The following is a 23,293-nucleotide window of genomic DNA, read 5'->3' as shown; positions in this document are numbered from 1 at the left end:
ATAAAAGAATTTAAGGAGTCGAGTCTAGTAGCTCAGTGACTCTGAATCAAGACAGTTTGGGAGCTGGGCACCTGCTAGTTTCCTCCTCACCAAGCCCTTGTTTTGTACCCCTGTTCAATAACTGAGTCCTCATCTGGTCCCCCTTTGCCTAACTTCCTGCTCTGATACTCAGCTTGATGCCCGACTTCACTTCTTGATAAGATTTTTTGGTACAAGGAATTCTGTGAAGGGTTAAATGTCTCTGTCTGTAGACAAAGCTGTGAGAGAGCAGATGGAGCCACAATAGGCCCTGCGGTTGCTAGGAGACAAGGGCCTCTCACTTGGCACCTGATCCTCCCTTCCCCGCCCCTCCTCCACTACACCCAAAGATGTCAGTGAATTGGTGATGTGAGGCCCTGGACTGCTTTCACATATATGGGTATCTGAACTTAAGTCTCCAGTTTCAATTATAATGGCTGCTTAGAGGTAGCAGTTTGTCATTTGGTCTAAAAAGGGGAGGCAATTAAAATAGGAATTGAAGAAATTGGTCCAGACCTGTGTATCACAGTAAACAAATCTTCAGTTGTACGTGAAGCCACAAACACATCATCATCTTCTTCTGCAATCCATTCAGCTGTTTTATCACTGATAACACTTTTTTCTTCAGTGCTTGGTTCCATCGAACTCCCTAGGTATAAGAACCAGAAGGAATTACTTTGACCACAATAGTGAGGACAAAGCACATTCTCATCTGTATTTCATTTGATGTTCAAAACAACTCTGGGGGAGCAACAGGGCGGAAGACTTTTAATGTTTCTATTTTGCAAAAGAACATGATATTCCAATAGTTAGTGAGTTGGTCAAGGTGGACTGAGGGCTGAAGATCAGCCTGGTCCTTGTTCTCTTGTGCTTTTTATGTTACAATGGGTTGCTTAAGTATCCTTTTGTTCTACATGTGTCATTTTTAAAAATAAAGGAGCTGAGAGCAATCTAAAGCAGTTACTCAGCCAGTGGGTGGGAGTGGGAGCCATCTGAGTCTCAGAGGGAGTCTGTGGAGTTTGAGGAAGAATATTCTAAAATTACTTGGTGCTTTGATTTGTTTGCATCTTTTCATCACAATGACTTAATTTATGTTGAAAGTCCAAATCAGCTTAAGGAAGGCCATAAGATTTTGATGTTTGGTGTTAAGAGTTCAAAAAAGGATGAGAAAAATGAATGAACCTGGAGGACATTGTGATAGTGAAATAAATCACGTCATAAAAAGGCAAACATTGTATGATTGCACTTATCGTGTTTCCCCATGTATAAGACACACTTTTAAAAGAAAATTTTGGGGTCTAAAAACTGGATGTGTCTTCTTCAGTAGTTGTAGATTTTTTTACTTGCATTGCCTGCTTTTTCACGGTTGTTTGTGGGCTCATTGTTGAAGACAGTGATTCATCATCAGACACAGATGAGGACAAGCTAATGGATGGGAGTTTTGACAGGGATGAGTTGTATGAATTTTATGATGAATAAAAACTTGAGTTCAATAACTTTATGTAACACATTTTTTTTTCCAAAATTCGGGCTCCAAAATTAAAGTGAGTCTTATACATGGGAGCATCTTATACATGGGGAAATACTGTATAGAAGGTCCATAGAATAGTCGAATTCAGAGACAGAAGGTAAAATGGTGGTTGTCAGGGGCTGGGGGAAGGGACTATGGAGAGGTATTGTTTAATGGGTGCAGACTTAGTTTTGCAAAATGAAGAGGACAGTGGTTACCTAACATTGTGAATGTACTTAACACTACTGAAGTGTATACTTGAAATGGTTAAGGTGGTAAATTTTATGTGTGTTTTGCCCCAATGAAAACAGAGACAGGAAAGGAAAAAGATGAGAAAGATTGTTTAGACTAGTCTTATTGTTCCAGAAAAAGCTAATTATACAAGAAAGGGGATTATCTTTCCTCTCGGAAGCACCAAGGAAGTCTGCTGCTGGGAACATATTGCATTGCTTCGGAAGCCTACAGGCCCAGCACCGCACTTGGCTCAGCGTGGGAGGGCACCAACTCCCATACCTGAAACTAAATTCAATGTCATTAGTGAAAAGGACTGTACAGTGAGTTAGAGAGAGAGAGTTCCTAAGGCAGGGGATGCATGCTTGACTAGGCAGATGTTCTCCTAAATCCTAGTGTGCTAAGATGTAGTTTAGTTTCATTAGCTCAGCACTGGGGGCTCCAGGGTAGACTGACTCAAACTGAGCCTTACAGATCTGCCTCTGGATCAGTTCTGATACCAAGGGCAGTGAGGCCTGTTTAGAGCAATGCAAATCCTCAAGAGGTGCCACTACTGACCTGGTCATCCCAAGGTCAAGATCATGGGGCACTGGCTTCTGTCTTTGGCACTCAATTTTCATTCTCATCTTTCCTAGGATTGAAAGGAAAAGAGAGTTGATAGTTTACTAACCTGGAAGGCTTGCCTCCCTCTCACCGTCAGCCTGTAGCATTGAAGTTGTCCTTGTAACAGGTGATTGAAGGTGGTCGCCAGCAGAGGGACACTTGGCATCTTCCTCCAGGGTGATGATGGGGTTGACAGGCAGCCTGGCCTCAGCCACATAGGCCTCCATTTGAGCTGTGGGTGAGGTGAAAGGCAGGTACAGCACACTGGGTTTTTTTGGTACTGGAGGTGGAATCTTGCCTTTCTTCTCAGTTTGTTCCTGGCTTTGGAGGCTAATTCTTTCAGGAAGGGCTCTCACCTTGGAGCCCTCATCCTCTGTGCTTCCTTGAGGAGGTTGCTGTGTTCCTGAGCAGAAAGCACCGGAGGAACTGGCAAAAGGTATGAAAACAACAGATGAAGGTGCTGTTGACTCCCCTGGGACTCTGGTCTCAGGGAAGCTGGAGGACTTTGGTTTCCGCACCACCGTATAGATGTCCGGAGGGAATGGCCTCATGGGTTGAATTGAGCTCTTAGGAGTCATAGCCAATGTAGGCAAAATTAGTGGGTAATCCTCAGGGACAGATGGTGGCTTGTGGACCAAGCTTGGAGGCCTTCGGGCCAGTGGGGGTTTCTCAGCTATGGGAGGTTTCATCTTTCTCTCTGGCAAGGTGAAGACTTCTCCTGATTCCTCAGCATAGTCAGGGCTCTCGTTGTCATCTTCTGGTTCAGACTTGCTGACTGACCTCAGGCGAACAGAACGTAGGTCAGACTGAGTAACCATGGGCATGATTGGCTGATTAGGGCTAGTTTTCTGGATCAGCTTGGCCCCAAATTTTGTATCTGAGTGATGCCGGCTCACCTTGGTTTTGCTTCGGATGGAGATACTCATCCCAGACAGGTCCAGATAGGTAGAAGAGGTCAATGGTAGGTCAAATGATAGGCGTGACTTGGAAATTTTCTCCATTGGCGATGTTGCGGGTAGTGATGACTTCCTTTCAGGTACTGCTGGACGTACCCGGACACTGCCACTTGAAGGGGGCAAGTGACTCAAGGTCAAGGACATGGAGACAGTGGGTGTTGGTGTCTCTGACTGGCTGGAGTATCCACTGGAGGGTGACATCAGCCCAGTGGGCCTCCCAGGGGATGGTACCTCTCTGGCCTCTACATCGATGGAGAGCTGGGAAGGTGTAGTAGCTCTGGAGATGGAAGGGGAGGCAAGAGACTCTGAGCTGCCCTGAACTTGGGTGCACTCAATGACTGTGGTACCTGTGGCAGTGCTGGAGCTGGACAAAGACTGGTAAGTGTCACCAGACTTCCAGTCAGTAAGATACCAGTTGTGGGAGAATTGTGTACCTTCTGGATCTTTGAAGGCTGGCACAGCTGGGTGACCCTGGGATGAGTGATTTCCTTGGTGTTCCAAGGAGAGGCAAAGGCTCCTGGGCCGCTGGTCCTTGGGTAATGCTAACTCTCCTTCTTGCAAGAGGTTTGGCTCATCTTTGACCAGTGAGACACTGCGTGTTGGTGGAGAAGGCTTCTTTTTGGCTTTCTTGAGTGAGATACTCTTGGATCTCTGCCTTCTGTGCTGGGCCTCCTGTTGGGAAGTAAGGGAGGCAATGTTGTCAACACTGTTACTGCCGTCAGAACTTGTACTAGGATAAGGCAGGGCACAGGCTTCACTGGACTTCTGCTCCTCATCATAGTCCACGTTTGTGGTGCCTGAGTCTGTGGGCACAGACAGCGACCGCTCCCGGAACCTGCTGGCCCCACCTGGGCCTGTCTCCAGCCTTGAAGTACCAGCAGTCAGAAGGCCAATCTTGAAGGGTCTCTCTGATACTTGCCTTCGTTGCATAGGGTGCTCGGAGTAGCCACCTGACCTTCTGCATCCTGCTGGGTTATCACAAGTGACAAAGAGGGTAGCAGCCTCCTTAGGAACCAGAGGTGGCAGTGTGTGCAGAGAGACCCATGAATTCCCAGAGGAAGGACTTTTTCCATTTTCATTGACTTGATTGCTCTGACTGGTAGCACTTGGAGTCATATATGTAAAAGCATCTCCTTTCCAGGAAGCAGAGAATGTAGATTCTGTTGGTCCATTGCAAGAACTGGGGACGCTATACACCATTCTCATGCTTTCCATGCTAGGAGGTTTAGTGCCACTACGTGCCTGGAGAGGTTCTTCAGGATCACTAGAAGGATTTCTCAGTACTGTTGAGGTGAGATTTGGGAAATGAGCTTCCTGACCGACTGCAAGTCTTCCATGAACAACGTCTGGAATGGAATGACTGGGCTTGATGTCTGAACTGGTAGAGTAAGCCACCCTGCCCGTGGAGCTGTTGCTGTGACCTAAAGGAGGGAGACACAGAATGTTAGTGGTGCAGCCAGGACTCCCCTGGCAGCTCCCATGATGGCAGCACCGAATTTTTGCCAAGAAGCATTTGTAACACTTGGTCAGAATTCCTTGGTTCTTCCTTTCCATAGATGAGAATGCGAGGGAAGTTGGGTCCTTGCCCATCAAGGCATGGTGAGTCACAGGGTACCCTTCAATTGTCCAAATGGCCGCCTAAGACTTTCCAGCTTTGATTATTCTTTTGGAGCTAAAGTGGCAGGTGGGATTACCTCAGGTTTGTCCTGGGCTTTCACCCCTGGCTCATGAAACCATCACAGACCTCAGCGTTCACTTCTCCTGAGATGAGAGCAGAAGCTTTTGAACTATAAAGGACAGCACTGTGTGACTTTCAGCTCCAGCAATGAATTTGGAGTATGCCACAGCTGGAAAGCCAGAGTCCAGCTGCATTTTTGGCACCTGCCATTTTTAGCTTTGCAACATGACAGACTTAAGATAACCTATGGATGTGAGGGAACCATTTAGATGTTCAAAATCCCCAAAGATTTCTCATACACATAACAATTATTACTTTTCTATCATTAGTATTATTACTACTTCTACCGCTATGATAATTTATAATAACAGCCACCATTTGTTGAACACAGGCTACATACCAGGCACATGGTGGGCAAATTACATACAATAACTCTAATCCTCAGGACAACTCCACCAGGTTGGCATCCTTATCTGCAATTTATAGATAAAGAAGCTGAAGCTCAGAGGAGTTTGGGGCCTCGGGGTTAGTAAGTGGAGAGGCCAGGATTCAATTCACATCCATACCTCTCTGATCTGTGCTGTTTGGATGACATTCATTTAACAGCAGTAATGGTTCTGTTAAGATGGTGCTTTTAATGATGATTCCCCTTAGCTACTTGCCTAAACTTGACATATATGGTTATATTCCATTTATAATGGGAAACAATAACATAATGAATGTATAGCCTGGGAAATGTGCTTTTCATTTTCAATTGCTCCCCTTGAGCAAAGGCCCTTGGTTATTTTTAATTACTCCATTGGCTTTTTCAAGATATCCAAAGTCCCCCCACCCCAAATTATTCCTGTTCCCTATCACCATAATACCACCCGGGTGGCAGGACTGGTGGAAGTGAGTAAGGTAGAGGGTCTGGGGGGATCAGCTGTGGTAGGGTCACCTTTGTCTGGCTGGGAAAAGTTAGAGAATCCAATAATGCTCCGCCTCCGCCTCAGGGTGGACTTGGGGTTCACTGCTGTCTCTGCGTTAAACAAGGAGTGTCGCAAACTTGCATGTTTATCAAACTGCTGCCCTGTAGCCAAAATAAAGACACTTGGGTACATCTTGGTTCCTGTTTGAAGTACAGTGGAAATGGGCCTGAGGTAAAGAGAAGGAATGATGGCAGTAGCCAGTAGCGATGAGCATGAGTAACATCCAGGCAGGTGGCCCTTCTATCACATCCCTCCCAACTTGATCCCAGACACCCAGAGCCTCAAGGCACATGTGCTGGCTTTCATAGGCTGCATACAGGGTCACCTGTGAGTCTTAGGTAGCCAAGAGCCATGGCTTCCAATCTTGGCTACATATCAAAATAAACTGGGCAGCTTTTGAAACTCCAATACTAGGACACCACCCCAGGACATTTAACTCTTTGGGAGGAGGGTCCAGCTAGGAGGTATTTCTCAAACTCCCCAGGTGATTAATTATTCAGATGTATAGCCCGGGGCCAGAACCACTGGTATAGACAGGTTGAGACTAGATGTTGCTTGATTGTAATCTTTTCTTTTCTTTTTTATAAATTTTTATTAATTTTAACGGGGTGACATCAATAAATCAGGGTACATATGTTCAAAGAAAACAACTCCAGGTTATCTTGTCATTCAATTATGTTGCATACCCATCACCCAAAGTCAGATTGTCCTCCATCACCTTCTATCTGGTTTTCTTTGTGCCCCTCCCCCTCCCCCTCTCCCTTCCTCTGTAATCTTTTCTTAAAGCCTTTATGTGGGCCAGAGGACAGTGTCTCCAAGAAGCCGCCTCCCCTCCCCCTACCATCCAGGAAGCAGCCAGATAGTCTGTCCTCCAGCCACCTTTGATTACTTTTTGTTAAAGTTCACCCCTGGGTGATTACCAACCGAGACCTATTTCTCTTAAAGCACTGGGTCAGTCTTTGCTCCTGTGGCACAGACAGGGTGAGATGGGGGGGGGTGAGGTGTGCTGCTCCCCTCACTGTCTGTCGTTCAACTCCTGGCTAACCAAACTCTCACCTCTCAGCCTCAAAGCTGCATATAACACACCCTCCCACAAGGGACTCTATGGGCAAAGCTCAGGGCCAGACTTGTTGACAGTAAGATAGAAAAGTTTAGAAATCACCCACCATCACTCTGTGAGTCTCTCCTCTCAGCCCTCACTCCTCTTAATAGATCTCCCTAGGCTGTGAACTCTATTTCCTGCTTGTGATTTCCTGAGATGACACCATGGTGCTGGATGACCCCATATCCAGGGAACATCACTACATGTGGCCAGAGCTGTTTCTCATCATCTTCATTAACTTTTCCTGGCATACCACAGGCCAGTGCTGGCTCACAGGGTACCTCTGGTACCTTTGGTTTGTGAAGTCTTGATTTCATCATGCTTATTTTCCTATCTCCTTCTGAAATGACCAACCCTCCTCCTCTTCTACTTAGAGCTGGTGAAATGTGGAGCATGAATTAATAATGTGTGTGGTATAAGTGCCACTTGTCCTCAAAGTCATATCCAACTGAGCTACATACATCATTTTTTCAGTCTCAAGGTAGTACAGGGCACCCTTTTGGTACTTTTGACCTTGGTCCCTTTTATCTCCCTTTTTAAACACTTGCCACACAAATTGAGGAGTTCCACCTCACTAGAAGACCAAGGTTCTACTCAAAGTGCCATAAGGCTTGTGGTCTGTGCCCTGGGTTCTCCTTTTTACCACCAGCACTCTGAACCCCACATTTTTTCTCAGACTCCTATCCAAACATGACTTCTGGCACAAGAAATTTTCTTTCTCCAACCCAAACATCTCACAAACTTTAAATTTCCATAAAGTTCACCAAATTTCAGAGTTTTCTGTTAAGAACATTTTGTTTACTATCAAATGGTCTCAGTTAGTGTAGCAGTGCCAGTAAAGAGCGAAGAAAGAGCAGCCAGAGCCCTGTCTTTTGCATGCTTCGGTTCCCTGGCAAAAGCCATGACCTTGACAGTCAGGGTGAGCCAGTAGCAAAGACAGTCTTGCTCCCTCCCCCAGCACCCAGTGCATTTGGAGAGGATGGTCTGTAGTTAGCATGGAGGGAAGCAAAACAGAGGTGGTGCTAAGCAACTCTACCAGAGATGTTGATGGGCACAATGTCAGAGTGCTTGGAGCAAGGCTGAAGCCACCACTTCTCCTCTAGGATGGGAAGAGGGAAGGGGCTATTCCAGGCATCTTGCTTGTCGGCTGTGGTAGACAGGCTCAGGGAGGCCTCAGGGGCCCTCACACCGTGGGTGGTAGTCTCATCCTCGCTCAGCTGCTGTTTTGTAGGCTGTTGGGAAAGAAGGTGATGGGAAAGGTATGCTCCTGCCTGGAGGTGAGCCCTGCCCACAGGATGGTTGTCTAGGCAGGGTGGTTGGAGGCTTTGTCTAGGACAGTGATGGCAAACCTTTTTATAAAAACCGCTCACTTTTGCAGTGCTGGTCAACCTGGTCCTTCCCGCCCACTAGTGGGCATTCCAGCTTTCATGGTGGGCTAATCGCTGCACTGTTTGGTTGCTCCACTACCTTGAAAGCTGGACCGCCCACTAGTGGGCAGGAGGGACCAGGGTGACCAGCACTGCAAAAGTGGGCGGTTTTTATAAAAAGGTTCACCATCACAGGTCTAGGAGGTAGGAAAACGTGGACAGGATGCCAGGCCAGACACATGCTGTGCAGGGCCCATCTTGGCCGGGCCTCAAGGTAGTTCTGCTGATGAGCAGAGGGTAGCAGCAGTTTGCAGTAAATAATGTAAACAGCTTGAGGTCCGCTGTCCATGGGTGCAGAACAAGTGCTGCATGCTGACTCTTAGGTGGGGAAGAGGCAACTCACCATCAATACAAACTCCAGACACCTGGCGGACTGGGGCCTTGGGCTGAGGTTGGGCTCAGGGGCCTTATCAGCAGAGCGGAAGGTCTGCCCCAGCAGTCTGACCTCTGAGTACTGTTCCTCACATTCTTCTGAAAAACAGCACAGTGGATACACACTCTAGGAGAACATGGCCAAGTGCCAGGCGAGGGAAGAACCATGAGCCAAGGCTCCTGTCTAGCTGCCAGGCCTACTTGCATGGTTCCTTTAGGATATTTTCTGGTATCTGAGCCTCTGGATTCAGAAATGGAAAAATGACTACTTCCTGGGACTATGAGAGCTGAGGAGAAGAGAATCAAGAAATTTGAATTGTGCTGGTTCTCGGACTAAGCCCTTGTCTTAGTGGTCCCCACCTTTAGCGCTCAACTCGGAGAAGAGGCTCAGGACACAGACATCTTTTGCTACTTTATGTTGTAAGGCAGTGGTCCCCAACCCCCGGGCCGCGGTCTGGTACTGGTCCGCAGAGAAAGAATAAATAACTTATATTATTTCCGTTTTATTTATATTTAAGTCTGAACAATGTTTTATTTTTTAAAAATGACCAGATTCCCTCTGTTACATTCGTCTAAGACTCACTCTTGACGCTTGTCTCAGTCATGTGATACATTTATTCGTCCCACCCTAAAGGCTAGTCCGTGAAAATATTTTCTGACATTAAACTGGTCCGTGGCCCATAAAAGGTTGGGGACCACTGTTGTAAGGTTCTCTCTTTGAAGCCCTGCAGCTCTTCAGGTCTTTTGCAACCCTGCCTGAGAAATGACCTGTATGAAGCACAAAGAGATCTGTATCAGCAAGTCCAATGTGTAGTGCTCCCTTGGATGTCAAGAACTCTTATTCCCACTTCCGAGGGCCTGGCTTCCTGCACCTTAGTCCCACTACAGGTAGCGACATGTCCAGGGGAGCTTAGGTGAAAAAGAAGGAAGGCAAAGGTAGTGGCATAGAAGGAAGGAGAATTTCAGGGGCATCTTAAGGGAATAAGGAGGATGCATAAGATTTAAATTGGTTTCATTTAAGTGATGAATTTGAAGAAAGTGAAGGAATTCGAAGAAATGGAGAAAGTGAGAGTAAAGAATCGACAGGCAGGGCTCTATGCACACTTGAGCAAAGACTTTAAGAATCTTAAACTTGGAGTCAGGAGGGGCCTCAAAGGCCCTCTGGCCTAACACCCCATTCTGGGCTCAGACTTCCTCCTCAGAAGCCCTTCATCACACCTCTTCAGCCTCCACACACATATGCAGAAAAGGAGAGCAGCCATTGTCCCCTGGCCACTGATTCCATCAAGGATAGTTGGGGCCATCACATGAAATCTTCCTCCCTCTAGGTTTCCTTCTGTTAGTCCTAATTCTGTCCATGCTGGTGACACAGAACACGCTGACTCTTTTTCTGCAGTGTAGACCCTCTCTTACTGGAACACAAGGCTCATGGTGTCCCTTGTAATCTTGCTTCTCTCTAAGGTCACCACTGCCCTGGTAACAAAGTGGGGGTTATAGCTGTAGTCCAGTTGGGTGGCCATCTGCCATTTTCTGCTCTTCACCAGCATTAATTCTTGTTGGCACGAAAAAACAAGAGCTGATAAGATGTCTTTTCACATTTAACATTTACTCAAGAAATGTCTGCTGAGCACCTTTTGGGAATCCAGCCTTGTGCCAAAGGGTTCTAGAAAGCCAAGAGGTGTGATTCTACGTTGAGAACCTCAGTCTGGTTAGGTGAACAAAATATATACCCAGGACTAGTAGACAAATGTGTAAATGAATGAACAAATGAATGAAAAAGCAGTTCAGAACTATGCAAGTCCTCTTAAACTGTATGGTACAAAGTGCCTCATATAAGTGCTTATGGAAGGAATGATGCAAAGTGCAGAACTCATGTTAAAGGTTTTCTTGGATGAGGCAAGAATGGAACTTTAAGCAAAGTGTAAAAATTGGAGTGGGGATGAGGAAGGAAGGGCTTCTAGGCCTGGTAAACTGGTGCAAATGGCACATGAGAGCCTAAAGGGGATATGGAGCTTGTGACTTAGCATGAGGTTTCATTTGTATTATTTTATTAAGCTACAATTTACCTACAGTAAAGTGTACAAATCTTTTTTTTTCTTTCTCATTTTTCTGAAGCTGGAAACAGGGAGAGACAGTCAGACAGACTCCCGCATGCGCCCGACCGGGATCCCCCCCCCCCCCCCCCCCGGCACGCCCACCAGGGGGCGATGCTCTGCCCATCCTGGGCGTCGCCATGTTGCGACCAGAGCCACTCTAGCGCCTGAGGCAGAGGCCACAGAGCCATGCCCAGCGCCCGGGCCATCTCTGCTCTAATGGAGCCTTGGCTGCGGGAGGGGAAGAGAGAGACAGAGAGGAAAGCGCGGCGGAGGGGTGGAGAAGCAAATGGGCGCTTCTCCTGTGTGCCCTGGCCGGGAATCGAACCCGGGTCCTCCACACGCTAGGCCGACGCTCTACCGCTGAGCCAACCGGCCAGGGCTGTACAAATCTTAAGTGTATAGTTCAGTGAATTTTGATATATACATGCCCCTTGCAATCCCCACCCAGGTGTTTGCAGCATGCCAGTAGTCTCTCCATAGCCCTGAGCTTTAATAATTTTGCCACTTACATTGGATAAATCGCTTTAGCCAATGTGTGTGTTATTCATACTCTAAGGTCTTATCAGAGACCACCGTGCTTTTTTGTTAATATGGTGCTTAGCTCAGCCTGAGTTTCAAAGGATGTTCACCCAATTTTTGATTCTCACAAAACTGTGCCTTGTGAAAACTGGAATTCCCATTTTAAAGATGACTGGTTAATCTGAAGCGCAGAAAGGGTGGGTATCTGCATAATGGAACACAGCTAGCTAGGTGTGTGATTCGAATTGAATTCTATCTCTGCCTGCTTTCTAAGTTCGGCTTTTCTCCCTGGGCCTGGTGGGTGCAGTCTGAAGGCTATTTGGGTAGTCAGTACTGGCTTTGCGTAGTACGTGCTCCTAGACACTGGGTTGGGAAATGAGACGGAAGTGAGTGCTGGGTGTTTTGGTGAGGCAGTAGCTGCAAGACATGTGCACAAGGTTAATGCAGGAGGAGAGTGAGTGGAGCCCAGAGAGGGATACCCTGCAGGTGCCTTCTTTGGCTTTGAGCCCCAGGATCCCAAAGGCATGGGAGATGTGGCAAGAGGAGGCCTGGAAGGCATGTGGTTCACATTATGGGAGGCTCTCATTCAGCTGTCTTTGAAAATGCTTTGAGCCATTGCCTGTCTCAGTTTCTGTCCCCCCTCCCCATGGACTACGGAACTAAAAACAAACAAACAAATAAATAAAGATGGTGCTGGTGGTAAACAGCCATAGAAACAGGGCCTTTAAGAATCAGTGTAAAAGGTGAAAGGACAGTGTGTGTTTTGTTTTTCAACGAGTTTTAAACTGCTCTCTTTTTCTCTCGCTGGTCCCTGTCCTCTGCCTTCAGTGCCCCCTCCAGCCGGGGCACAGCTGGCCTGTGGGGTCCGGCCGCAGCCCCGCTCCCTCCCGGTACCTTGCAACAGGCTCTGGAGATTAAGCTGCGCCTCGCGAAACAGCTCCTCTACACCCGGGGGCCTGCCTGAGGAGAGGAACACGTTCACTGGCTGTCGCCATGACGACCTCAAGTGGGCAGTCGCTGTCGCATTTTCCCGACCCGCGTTAGCTGCAGCTAGGGAAGGAGAGAGTCAGTGAGCGGCGCCCGCGGCGCCCAGAGCCCCGCCCCGGCCGGGGTGGGAGGGGGCGGGGCGGGGCTGCTCTTAAAAGGCGGAGATCGGGCAGCCGCAACATTTTTTCCTCAACGGAGCCTGCAGCGGTCTGCTCGGTCCCGCTCAGACCGGGGCCTGCCGTCTCGCCGCCCACGACCTCTGCTCGGCGCCTCTCCGCTCCGGCCGCCGCCCGCCCTGCGACCCCCGGGACGAGGTAACGCGCCCCGGGCCCAGCCGAGCCCCCCTGGCCGCGCTCACCCCGGTGGGTGTGGCTCGGCCTACCCCACGCCGGCCGCGGCACTTCAGTCCCCTCCCGCGCCCCGCCGCATCTGGGCCTCCTTTCCCAAACCCTAGCTCTGCACCCCCCCACCCCCGCCCCGTCCGCGGACCCAGGGTCCCGGGCGACCTCAGATGTCCGAGGGGTCAGGAAATCTCAATAGCCTACGCATGGCGAACGTGGCCCTACGAGAAGAATTAAATGCCCTTCGCGGGGAGAATGCCAATTTGGGCCTTCAGCTTGGCAGAGCCCTGGCCGAGGTGAATTCCTTGCGGGGCAATGTCTCCAGCTTCATGCGCTGGCCAGTGCCTGTCCTTGCGGAGGAGAACTTGGAGTTCCCGCTCAGCGAGATAGACTCGGTGTCTGAGGGCGAGCTGCCCTTCATGTACTGGCCTCCCCCACGCACGGAGCCCGAGCACGCCTCCGCCTCGGACGAGCTGCTGGCGAACGCGATCCAGGACTGCAGCACCTCAGACAGTCAGGTCGACCCTCCCCCGCAGCCCAGCCCGCCCCTGCTGGCGCTGCCCCCGCCGCCGCCACTGCCCCGGCCAGCCTCCAAGGAGCTGCCTCCGCTGCCTCCTCCTGTGCCGCCTCTGGACCGGCCTGAGCTAGAGCCCTTTTCAGGCGACCCGGTCTACCTGCCTGAGTTCCTGATGCGGCTAGAGACCTTCATAGCTGACCACGAGGACCGTTTCCCCGGGGGTGCTGAGAGGGTGGCCTTTCTGATAACTTTTTTCACTGGTGACGCCAAGGACTGGGCCGTCTCAGTTACCCAGGGAGGAAGCCCCCTGCATGCCAACTTCCCACGCTTCCTGGATGAAATCCGTAAGAAATTCTGTGGCCCCATCCCCCCAAGTGTGGCGAAAAAGGCTATCCGCAAGCTTAAGCAGGGAGACTGTACCCTCGGAAGCTATGCAGATGCTTTTCAGTTCCTGGCCCAATTCTTGTCTTGGGATGATTGCCGCCTTCAAAACCAGTTCCTCAGAGGCCTATCAGAATTCTTCCGCAAGGAGCTCTTATGGTCAACTGAAATGGCCGATCTGGATGACCTGATTCTCGAATGTGTGGAGATAGAAAGAAAAGTGCGTGTCCCCAAGCCAATCCCGCTCCCTGGGGTTCGCAATGTCTTCTTCCCCTTTGCCGCAGACCCTAATGTCGAGGGCAGTGGAGAAGAAGAGCGCTACAGTGAGGGGGAAGATGCAGAGGTACGCAGGCGCAGGCTTCTCGACAAGGATCAGCGGAGGCGTCTGAGAGCTATTCGGCAAAAGATGAGGGAGAGGGCGGAGGAGAACAGGAAGAAGGAGGAGGAGATGAAGATACAGAGACTGGAGGACGAAGATGACGATGACGACGAGATTGTGGTGGTGGACGATATGGACGAGGAAGAGGAGATGAGGAAGAATAGTGAGGATGAGGACAAGGGCCAGGAACCAGGGCAGGAGCCAGAGCAGGAGGAAGAGCAGGAGGAGACAGAGGATGAGTCCCAGGATGATGACCTAGATGAGCTGATGTATGTGGAGCCCACCTATGCCAACGCTTCATCCCAAACTACCGGCTACTATCATGAAAATTTCCTAGACACATCGCCTCCCATAGTACAGCCCAGCAGACGGATGAACGAGCAGAACAGAGTCCCACTGCTGGAGGGCCTTCCAGGTACCAATTCACCCTTCTACAGTTCGCCACCACTGATTCGCCGAGCAGGGCGCTTGGGGCAACGCCAAACTCGAAGACGACCCCCAGTGCTATTCCGGCACACTCCAAGACAGGGGAGCCACCGAGCTCCACGTGGCCGAATTCGCGTGTGAGTGCTGGGAACAGATGGCCACCCAGAACACACCCTTCTACTGCTCCCCTGCCCCTGCTGTTGCTGCTACACCTGCCCCATTTTCTGACCAGTACTTAAGGGAGTTCCAGACCCGAAGAACCTGAAGACCTGTAGAACTCTAGACTGTCTTATAGCCATGACCAGGTAGTAACACGTGCCCAACTAAGGCCACCTGGGAAAGGAGGAGTTGGCAATAGCTGTCTTCTTGACTGTGCACTCTGTTCAGTCCTGCCACAAGCTAGCGAGCAGGTTTCTGGGCCTGTTCCCATAACTGAACTGGTCACCCCTTGTATTTTCTCTCTAGTTGTTCCTAACCCTGTGTTCTATGGTTTTGTCAACTCTGACTGGCTCACCAGGACTTCACCCAATGCCTCACTGATCTGCCCCAGTGAGCAAAAAGACAGGCTACACTGAACTCCTAATGCCACTGAGGCCACTTATTAGATACCATCGACAGAGAGCAGATGACATCAAGAAATGTGCCTAGAGGCCTATACTTGTTTCAACTTCCAGCAGAAGGGCCCCAAAGAGGGCCCTACATCTAGCCCAGTGAGGGGGGCGGGCAAAGCCACACATCAAATGGACATTTGGCTGACACCTGTCCTTGACTGACTGAGCAAACTGCTTCCACCTTCCCACAGATTACTCTGTCAAGGCCTTTAGACTAGCTCACCAAATCTGGGGCCCTCTCCTCTTCCCACACTGCCTTCCAAGGTATCCTCAGTGAACAGAGCCCCGTAATACCCCTTTCCTTGATGTTGCCTGGAAGATGGGAGACGAGGATGAGAAAGAAGCAGCAACAACTCAGTTTGACATTGTAAGAAATGACTCTTTCTTTAGGGACGGTGGTCTCCACCCAGGGCCAGGTCTTGGACTGCAGCCCCAGTCAAAGAACTTTGCAGGAGAGTTGCCATCCTTTGAGGTTCACAGGCAGCCCAACTAGCCTTTCCTTCCTGGACCACCAAGGAGAGAGAGGGCCCAAGGCCTACTCTTGAACTTCAACTAAAGGGGTTCCTTAGTTCTCAGAAGACAGAGGAAGATTCTCTTGAAAGAGACCGCAGCCTTGCACCTGGGACACCTTCGTATCTTTCATGTAGGGGGCAAACCATGGCTTGATGCTGGGCTTCAATTAGATGCTAAGGCCTGGGAGGGTGGCTGCCTCCTAGTAACTCTTGGGACTTCTGGGTACAAACCTAGGTACCCTTGTAGAGTCCTGCTGCTTGCCTTGGGTCCATAAAATACTGCTTTTGCAGTCAAAAAAACACACTGTGTCACTGGCCACAGAATACCAGCCAGCCAAACCACTGCTGGCCTGAACTGCCCCCAGCACTGAGCGTCCTGCACAGTGCTTGGCAGCTGGGCCAGCGCAGCCAAAGTGTCTGTGGCCAGAGGAAAGAAGGCATGGGAGATGAAGCCTCTGGGCCTCACCAGAGTCTTGACAGGTAGTCTCAGCCCAGCCTGAGGATTTGGAGTCTGGAAGCAAGAGGAAGGAGCGAGCTGGAGGACGAGGAGTCACAAAGAAGCCTAGTCTGCTGGCTGGTTGCTGGTGAGGTCTCTGTTCGTCAGTGGGAGGTAAGAAACCCTTTTGTTTATCATATGTACATTTCTCAGCCTGGGGATCATTGGAGCTGGGTTTGTGTAACCTGTTGCTACCTTTTAAAAAGGCTTCCCCCTCCTCCAAAGAGAAAAGTAATACATAATCGTTATAGAAAACCTAGAAAATAGAGAAAACTAGAAGGACAAACCCCCCCACAAACATTCAGAACCCCACTACACTATTAACACTTTGCTGCCTTTCTTTCTAGTGTGTTCTCTGTGCATCTGTTCAAAGCTGAGATCATCTTACGCTCTTGATCAGCAAGATTTAAAATGGCTGCCACTTATGCAGTCATGCGTAGTGAATAATTTTAAGTATTCTGTTGATTTCATTGGATGTTCCAGTTGCCTGGTTTTCCCTATCCCCTCCAGTGCAGGAGTGAATAACACTGTAAAGAAAATTTTGTCTGTTTTTTTTTTTAGCTATTTCCTCAGGAGAGAGTTCCAGAAGGGGAACTGATATTCTTCGAGGCTGTGGACCCTGTTTGCTGATGGTCGACACACTGGCCCTGCTGCCCATGTCCCTGCTGGAAAAGTGCAAAGGACAGGTGCCTTGCACTCCCACCTCCAGGGACCCATCAGCACAGGCCTGCCTATTCTCAGGGCGCTTCTCAGCCTGAGACCTTGTGGCTTCAGCCGGGGAAAGAGTGGGTGATCAGTGAGCTGATTCCTGGCCGTCTTGTGGCAAGTGGAGCCCGGGCTTCCCTTTGACCCTCTTCCCGCCTTTCCTAGATCTTCAATATTCGTTGTGATATAACAGCCACAAGAGCTGTACGAGGAACTATGGGCTCTGGGCACTTTCTTGGGTTGAAAGAAGGGTAGAGGGGTGGGAGGGAAATGCATGCCAGGGTTGTGAAGCAGCCCAAGAATTCCCAGAGACTCGGGAGGAAACCTTTTGGAAATACATGTGTTGTTGTTACTGTGTTATAGCATTACTGTGTTGTGAAGATAAGAAAATATTCTGTGTGCTAAAGCTTTCTCCTTAATAAAAATATAAAGGGTGTGTAAAAACTGTCTGGGTTATTGAGTAAACATAAATGGCTATCCAGTAGGCATCAGGTACTTCCCAGGCACCTTGCCTGAAGCAACCCTAGCCTGAAGCCTTACAGTCAGTCCTTAGACTGGAAACTAGGCCCAGTGAGGCTCAAGGGACCTCCCTAGAGTCCTACACATTTGTGTTGGAATGAAGCCGAGGGACTAGGCATCTTAGCTCTCCACTTACTGGGATAAAAGGTATGTGTGGCCCAGCCATCCCCTCCAGCTGCCCTCAACACACACACATACAGATACAGACTTGGGAGGGAGCAGGCAGGGTGAAGCATGAGGGCCCTTCCACTTTTTGGCACTAGGTGGTGGTATGTGACACCAGTAAACTGGATGGTGAAGATTTCTAAACAGCCCCACAAGCAGTCCACGCAGAGACCCTCCCGGCAAGATTTCACTGATCTCATAGTAGTGTGGTCAGAGGAAGCTGAATCCCATTCTATGATTTGCTTGTTTCCCAGCTGTGAACTGTAATTTTTTTTTTTTGCTGGTACAGTGGGTGGGAATGTTTATTGAGCCCCCTCATAGGTACAAGTGCTGAACCACGCACTTGACATGATCTCAGTTCATTTACTCTGACCTTACCGATGAGAAAACAGGAAACAGGCTAGAGAGAAGTTACTGGCCTGAGGCTTACAGCTGTTGGTGGCTCTTTCTCAGCCCCACAGTGGTCTAGTAGTCAGCTCCTCTCTGCCTGCACTCAGGCTCTACTGGCTTCTGGGTTTGCCCTGTTCTGCCCACTCTACCCCAAGCTTACAGGACTGTAGTGAGAAACAAAGCCCAGTTTCAGAGGCACATTGGCTTTGCCCCTTTAAAGGGAAGGAAGGGGGAAAGGACAGAAGGATGGGAGGGGGGGAGACAACCAGCACGTTTCTGACCATGTACCAGGCGCTTTAACCAACATCATCTCATTTCATTCCCACATAATTCAGTGAGGCACGTAATGGGGTCTCCTTTTAGAGCTGAAGGACCTGAGTGTCAGAGATATTAGGACCCTAAACCCATAGTGTCTCAGCTCTGATCCAGCATGCTGTTTCCCAGGAAAGTCCTTGGTGAGCTCACGCCTCAGCATCACTGGATTCTGGGTCATTGTCCACACAGCCAGGTATGCATCAGCTACACTATCTCTGAGGGCTCTGGGAGGACCAGCCAGGTGGTGGTTCTGCCCCTCAAGGAAGGGCCAGCAGAGAAAGTCAGGCAGTGGTAGTGCTAAGTTTATGGTGATGAATTTGCTTGAGTGGGTGGCTGACGGACCCTTCTGGGGAGGAACAAGGCTGTGGGGCTGTGAACTGTGTCTGTGAGCACTGGGGTCCCCGTTCTGCTTTAGGGTGTCAGATAAGGGCTCCAGCACCCCTGGAGTTTCTCATGTCCATTGCTGGTAGGTACAGGTGAGCCCAGGTTGTGTCATGGCCCATGAGAGCAGATGGGGGAAAGTAAGAAAAGTAGGGTGAGCCTTGCCCAACCCTGCAGCCAGAAGCTATGGAACAGGGTCCTGGATTCTATGGTGCTGCTTGAGTTCCATTCCTACTCAGGCCATAGTAACTGTTGGGTCCCCAGGGCCTAGTAAACAGCAGGGTATGCAGTAGGATCTCAACCCTAGTTTGGTACATAAAGAAGTGAGTGAATAAGTGGACTGCTGGATAAAGACCTGGAGTCTGCCTGCTAGGGACATCTGCAGATAGCATGAGGCCTGGAGGACCAGAAGCTCCCCTCCAAAATGAAATCAGATGACCCCAAAATCTCCCAAACCTGGAAGACTGTGATGAAATGACCCTTTCTAGGTGCACACATGAGATCTTGCAGTCAGATTCAGAAAATAAACTGCAGGAGCCTGAGTGGGGAAGATGTGGCTTAGAAACTTGTGAAAAAAAATCTAAGAACTTTAGTTGATGGGGCTCAGGATAAAACAGCAGACTGGGTGCTAGAAATGCTAATGCCTTCCTGGGCTACTGCAACAGAGTATGGGTGGGTGGGGTCCAAGAGATGGCTGCCTGGGGTCTTGGCCACCCAGTGGAAGGTGACCAGGTTGCACCTCACAGAAGCCCTTTTGCATGCCAGGGGTAAGGAAATACTAGAACAAAGAAAGGGAGAAGAGATGGAGACTTGATGTGTGTGTGTGTGTGTGTGTGTGTGTGTGTGTGTGGTGAACACACAATACATTGCACAAAAGATGTAGAATTGTGCACCTGAAACTTGTATAATTTTGTTAATCAGTGTCACCCCAATACATTCAATTTAAAAAATAAAAGAAGTGAAATGCCAAAAAAAAAAAAAAAAAGAAAGAAAAGAAAAAAGAAAAAAAGGAAGGGAAAAGGAAGGAGAGTGCAGACAGTAGAAGAGTCACAAGGATGGTGAGGATCATAAAAATCCTGTTCCCAAAGGATGGAGGAAGGCAGAGAAAATCTTGTTGAACCCACTGTTCCTCTCATTCATTCTGCAAGGAAATGGCAAGTCAAGGTCACTTGCTTTATTTGCAAAATTCTACTGTGAACTCCAGCAGTTCGACATTCAGAACTCTTAACTGATACTCACGTCCACGCTGATGGAATCAGAATCTCCAGGACTTTCTATTTCTAAAAATCACCCTAGACAAGTCTAATACCCATCCCAGCACAGTATAGGAAAGAGTCTTGAGGACTAACTAGACCAGGGACATTTTATGGCGAGTTCGGTTCTTAGCCTTCCAATAGAGCTCTCCAGAGTAGGAACCAGCCTGGAGATCCCACACTAAGCACATGGTAAGTGATCAGAAAATATTTGTGCAGTAACCTCAGCACATCCCATGGTCTGGTGTGAGCTTGCTCCTCCTGAACACCTGTTCAGACTGTGCATCAGAGTGAGTGAGAAGATATACAAGAGGTGCAAATTCTGGACCTGAGAAACCAGGTTCATAGGAACCTATACTTTATCCTGACCATCAGAAATGATTCACATGGGGCCCTTGCCCTTCCCAGGAAATACGGACAGTCATTAACAAGGCAAGAGATTACCCCTCAAATTAGGGTGGTCTCCTCCTCCCACTAACACTTCCTGCATCCTACCCAGACTAGGGAAAGCTCTGTAGGCCCCTTCTCCCCAGGGATTCAACAGACACAGAAACACAAAGCCGAGAGTTCTCAGTTGCCCTGGTAACAGTGCAATCTACTTGGAAGAAAACAGTTTCTGAAAAGCTTGTGGGGGTTGGGTATTTCTTTTGACAGAAGGCAGACTCTGACTTGCTCCTTGAGTACCCTCTCCCCCTTCCTGCCTGCCACACATAAAGGTAGATCTGGGACCCCTCACTTTAGCAACTTTCCTGGGGAGTGAGTGAAGGTAACAGAAAGTAGGGTCCTAGCTTTTTATTCTGCTCTTGCTGTGAGCTGGTAATATGAGGAAGTGGCTAAAACGAAGATGTTAGTGATTGGATTCATGGTGATTGTCCTCTGGCTGAGGAATTGCCTCACAGTCAAACCTGAGGAGGGCAAGTGCCCCCAGTACAGTCCTACGAGTTTCTCACCACTTCAGCGACATAAGCCTGAGAGAGTGTCTAGAAATTCCAGACGCCTCTCCATAAATTCAGCCCCTCCTCCGCCTCTCACCCGGACTACGGAAGTAGACTCCTTGCTGATCTAAGCAGCCTCTAGTCCAGGGGTCCCCAAACTTTTTACACAGGGGCCAGTTCACTGTCCCTCAGACTGTTGGAGGGCCAGACTATAAAAAAAAACTATGAACAAATCCCTACGCACACTGCACATATCTTATTTTAAAGTAAAAAAACAAAATGGGAACAAATACAATATTTAAAATAAAGAACAAGTAAGTTTAAATCAACAAACTGACCAGTATTTCAATGGGAACTATGCTTTTCTCACTGACCACCAATGAAAGAGGTGCCCCTTCCAGAAGTGCGGCGGGGGCCAGATAAATGGCCTCAGGGGGCCGCATGCGGCCCGCGGGCCCTAGTTTGGGGACCCCTGCTCTAGTCTCTACCCCTTCTAATCAATCCACCTTCTGCATGCTTGGGGAGTGGGTCCTTTGAACACACAAATTTGGTCCTGCTGCTCCTATACGAAACCCTTCCATGGCTCTCCTTCCTCTATTGGCAGACTTGGGGGCCTGAAGAATGCCTGTATTCTTCACTATCTGCTCATAAACTATGTATGCCATTTCATCTCCTCATGCCATCCTTCTTCCTTCTTTCATTTAGTCCAAACCTCAAACATTCTGATTTACTTCCTTCTTTCCTTATATACCAGGACCTTTCATGCCTCTGAGCCTTTGCACACCCTACGCCCTCTGCCTTAAAAATTCATAAGCACTCCTGGCCCCACTCCAACTGGCAATCTCCTCGGCTCATACACCACTTCCTCCAGGAAGCAGCCTTCACTTACAAGAGAAGCTCCTGCCGTTCTGAGCCCCCACTCACTTCCCTAACCCCACTGCTCTGTGAGGCTCGAGTTGCACCTGAGACCAGAGGCTGGTTCATGATTCCAAATGAATTTGTTGCTGCAAATGAATGTTCTCACTGTGAGAACATGCACTCAGCCTCTTCACAGGTGGGTCTGCATTGGCAGTAGCCTTTTAGAGAAGCACTGGCCTCCTCAGTTCTGTTTGTGGGCTGATGATATGCAAGTAGATCTGGGATACCCCCACCCCCATCGAGTTGGAGACCTGGACAGTAGGAACAAATTGGGGGCAACAAAACAGAGTTTGCAGAGCTTCTTGTTCATTCCCAACTGAGCACCCCATCAATGGCTTCTGCCTCTTTGGGAGGTCATCACTCCCTCTTAGTGGTGTGGTGGAGAGTGACCTCCGCTGACCTTCAGAGTCACACAGACCTAGCTTTGAACCCCGGTTCTGCCACTTCCTGACTGTGTACCCTTGAGTTGGTCATGTTCCCTCTATAAATCCCTGTTTCCTTTTTCTAAAAATGGAGATAATAATGGAATACATTAGTGAGATAATTTATACGAACCACCACCAACAACAATACTAATACTTATTAGTATTTACTATTTGTTGGACACTAAGTGCTTTACATTTATTAACTCATTGAATCATCTCAACAATCTTATAAAATAGGCAGTATTATTATTTCTCGTTTTGCAGATTAAGAAATGACACAGAAAATTGAACACGCCCAACATCACGGCACTAGCATGCAAGTGCTTTACAGCTGGCTGGTCAGACAAGGGAAGTCTTGTGGTCAGAATTGAGGCCAGTAGAGCAGGAGAGCTCCCAGACCCAGAGAGCTCCAAGATATGGGGCAGGAACCTTAATCGCCTTTAAGTCATAGATCTTTCTAGCAGTTTGGTGAAACTTCAAAACCCCTTCTCAGAAAAATGTTTTCAGATTCATAAAATAAATTATATAGAATTATGAAGGAAACCAATCATACTTAAGTAGTTATAAAGTATTTTAAGACATTATGATCTTGTTATATTACTACTTTAATAATGCATTAAATGATAAGATTTAGTGGCAAGTCTATAGATTGAAAGTCTTGAAGTGATGATTAGCATAGTAACTTTTGTGAGATACAACTGTAATGTGATATGAAAATATTTGTGATTTCTATTGGGGATAAAGTCACAGATACTGTGAATATTATTATGGCTTGTTTCCTGCATTCCTAATTTGAGGGAATGCCAAATTTCTGTTAAAGGTTAGAGGAAAAAAAGGTCAAATAATTTTCCCATCTAAGTTCACAGACTCCCCTAAATTCTCTCCCCATAGCCCTTGGAGCTCAAGTGAAGGAGCTCTGCCTTTGGGAGTAAGAGACAAGACAGTGGCTGCACTGTCAGCTCTGAGGAGAAGCTGGGGGTGGGGTCAAGGGAGGAGGCTGGCAGAAAGACAAATGTGTGGTTTCTCTTTCAAGAACTGTTTACAAAAATTGTGAAGTCTGGCAGATCCTTCTTCCTCTTGGTCCTGAGTCAGCAGCCCAGGGTGGGGCCAAGGCTGTCACACTTGGTTTGAATTTCAAGCTCACCACACACTCATCC

At 48.7% G+C, this 23,293-nt stretch overlaps 2 protein-coding genes across 5 annotated transcripts in view; one reads left to right on the top strand and one right to left on the bottom strand.

Moving 5' to 3' along the window:
• Positions 1-23,293, bottom strand: part of NHSL2 (NHS like 2) — a 313,489-nt gene that overhangs the window by 6,727 nt on the left and 283,469 nt on the right. For 3 of the 4 annotated variants that reach the window (XM_066250279.1, XM_066250280.1, XM_066250281.1), the window contains exons 2-3: positions 2,430-4,739; positions 535-667 (exon numbers count right to left, since the gene is read on the bottom strand). In XM_066250279.1, the coding sequence (XP_066106376.1) occupies positions 535-667; positions 2,430-4,739 (2,443 nt within the window). Of the gene's footprint in view, positions 1-534; positions 668-2,429; positions 4,740-5,933; positions 6,066-8,102; positions 8,299-8,836; positions 8,965-12,374; positions 12,531-23,293 lie in introns of all 4 variants that reach the window. The other variant, XM_066250282.1, reaches the window with a different exon arrangement.
• Positions 12,556-15,916, top strand: RTL5 (retrotransposon Gag like 5). Its single transcript, XM_066250283.1, has one exon. It carries the CDS (start codon positions 12,979-12,981, stop codon positions 14,650-14,652), a length of 1,674 nt encoding a protein of 557 aa, XP_066106380.1. The 5' UTR covers positions 12,556-12,978; the 3' UTR covers positions 14,653-15,916.

This window comes from Saccopteryx bilineata, chromosome X, assembly GCF_036850765.1.
Source record: "Saccopteryx bilineata isolate mSacBil1 chromosome X, mSacBil1_pri_phased_curated, whole genome shotgun sequence".
Taxonomy (NCBI): Eukaryota; Metazoa; Chordata; class Mammalia; order Chiroptera; family Emballonuridae; genus Saccopteryx; species Saccopteryx bilineata.
Note: the sequence above shows the minus strand (reverse complement) of the source record. Positions and strands in the feature narration are given on the sequence as shown.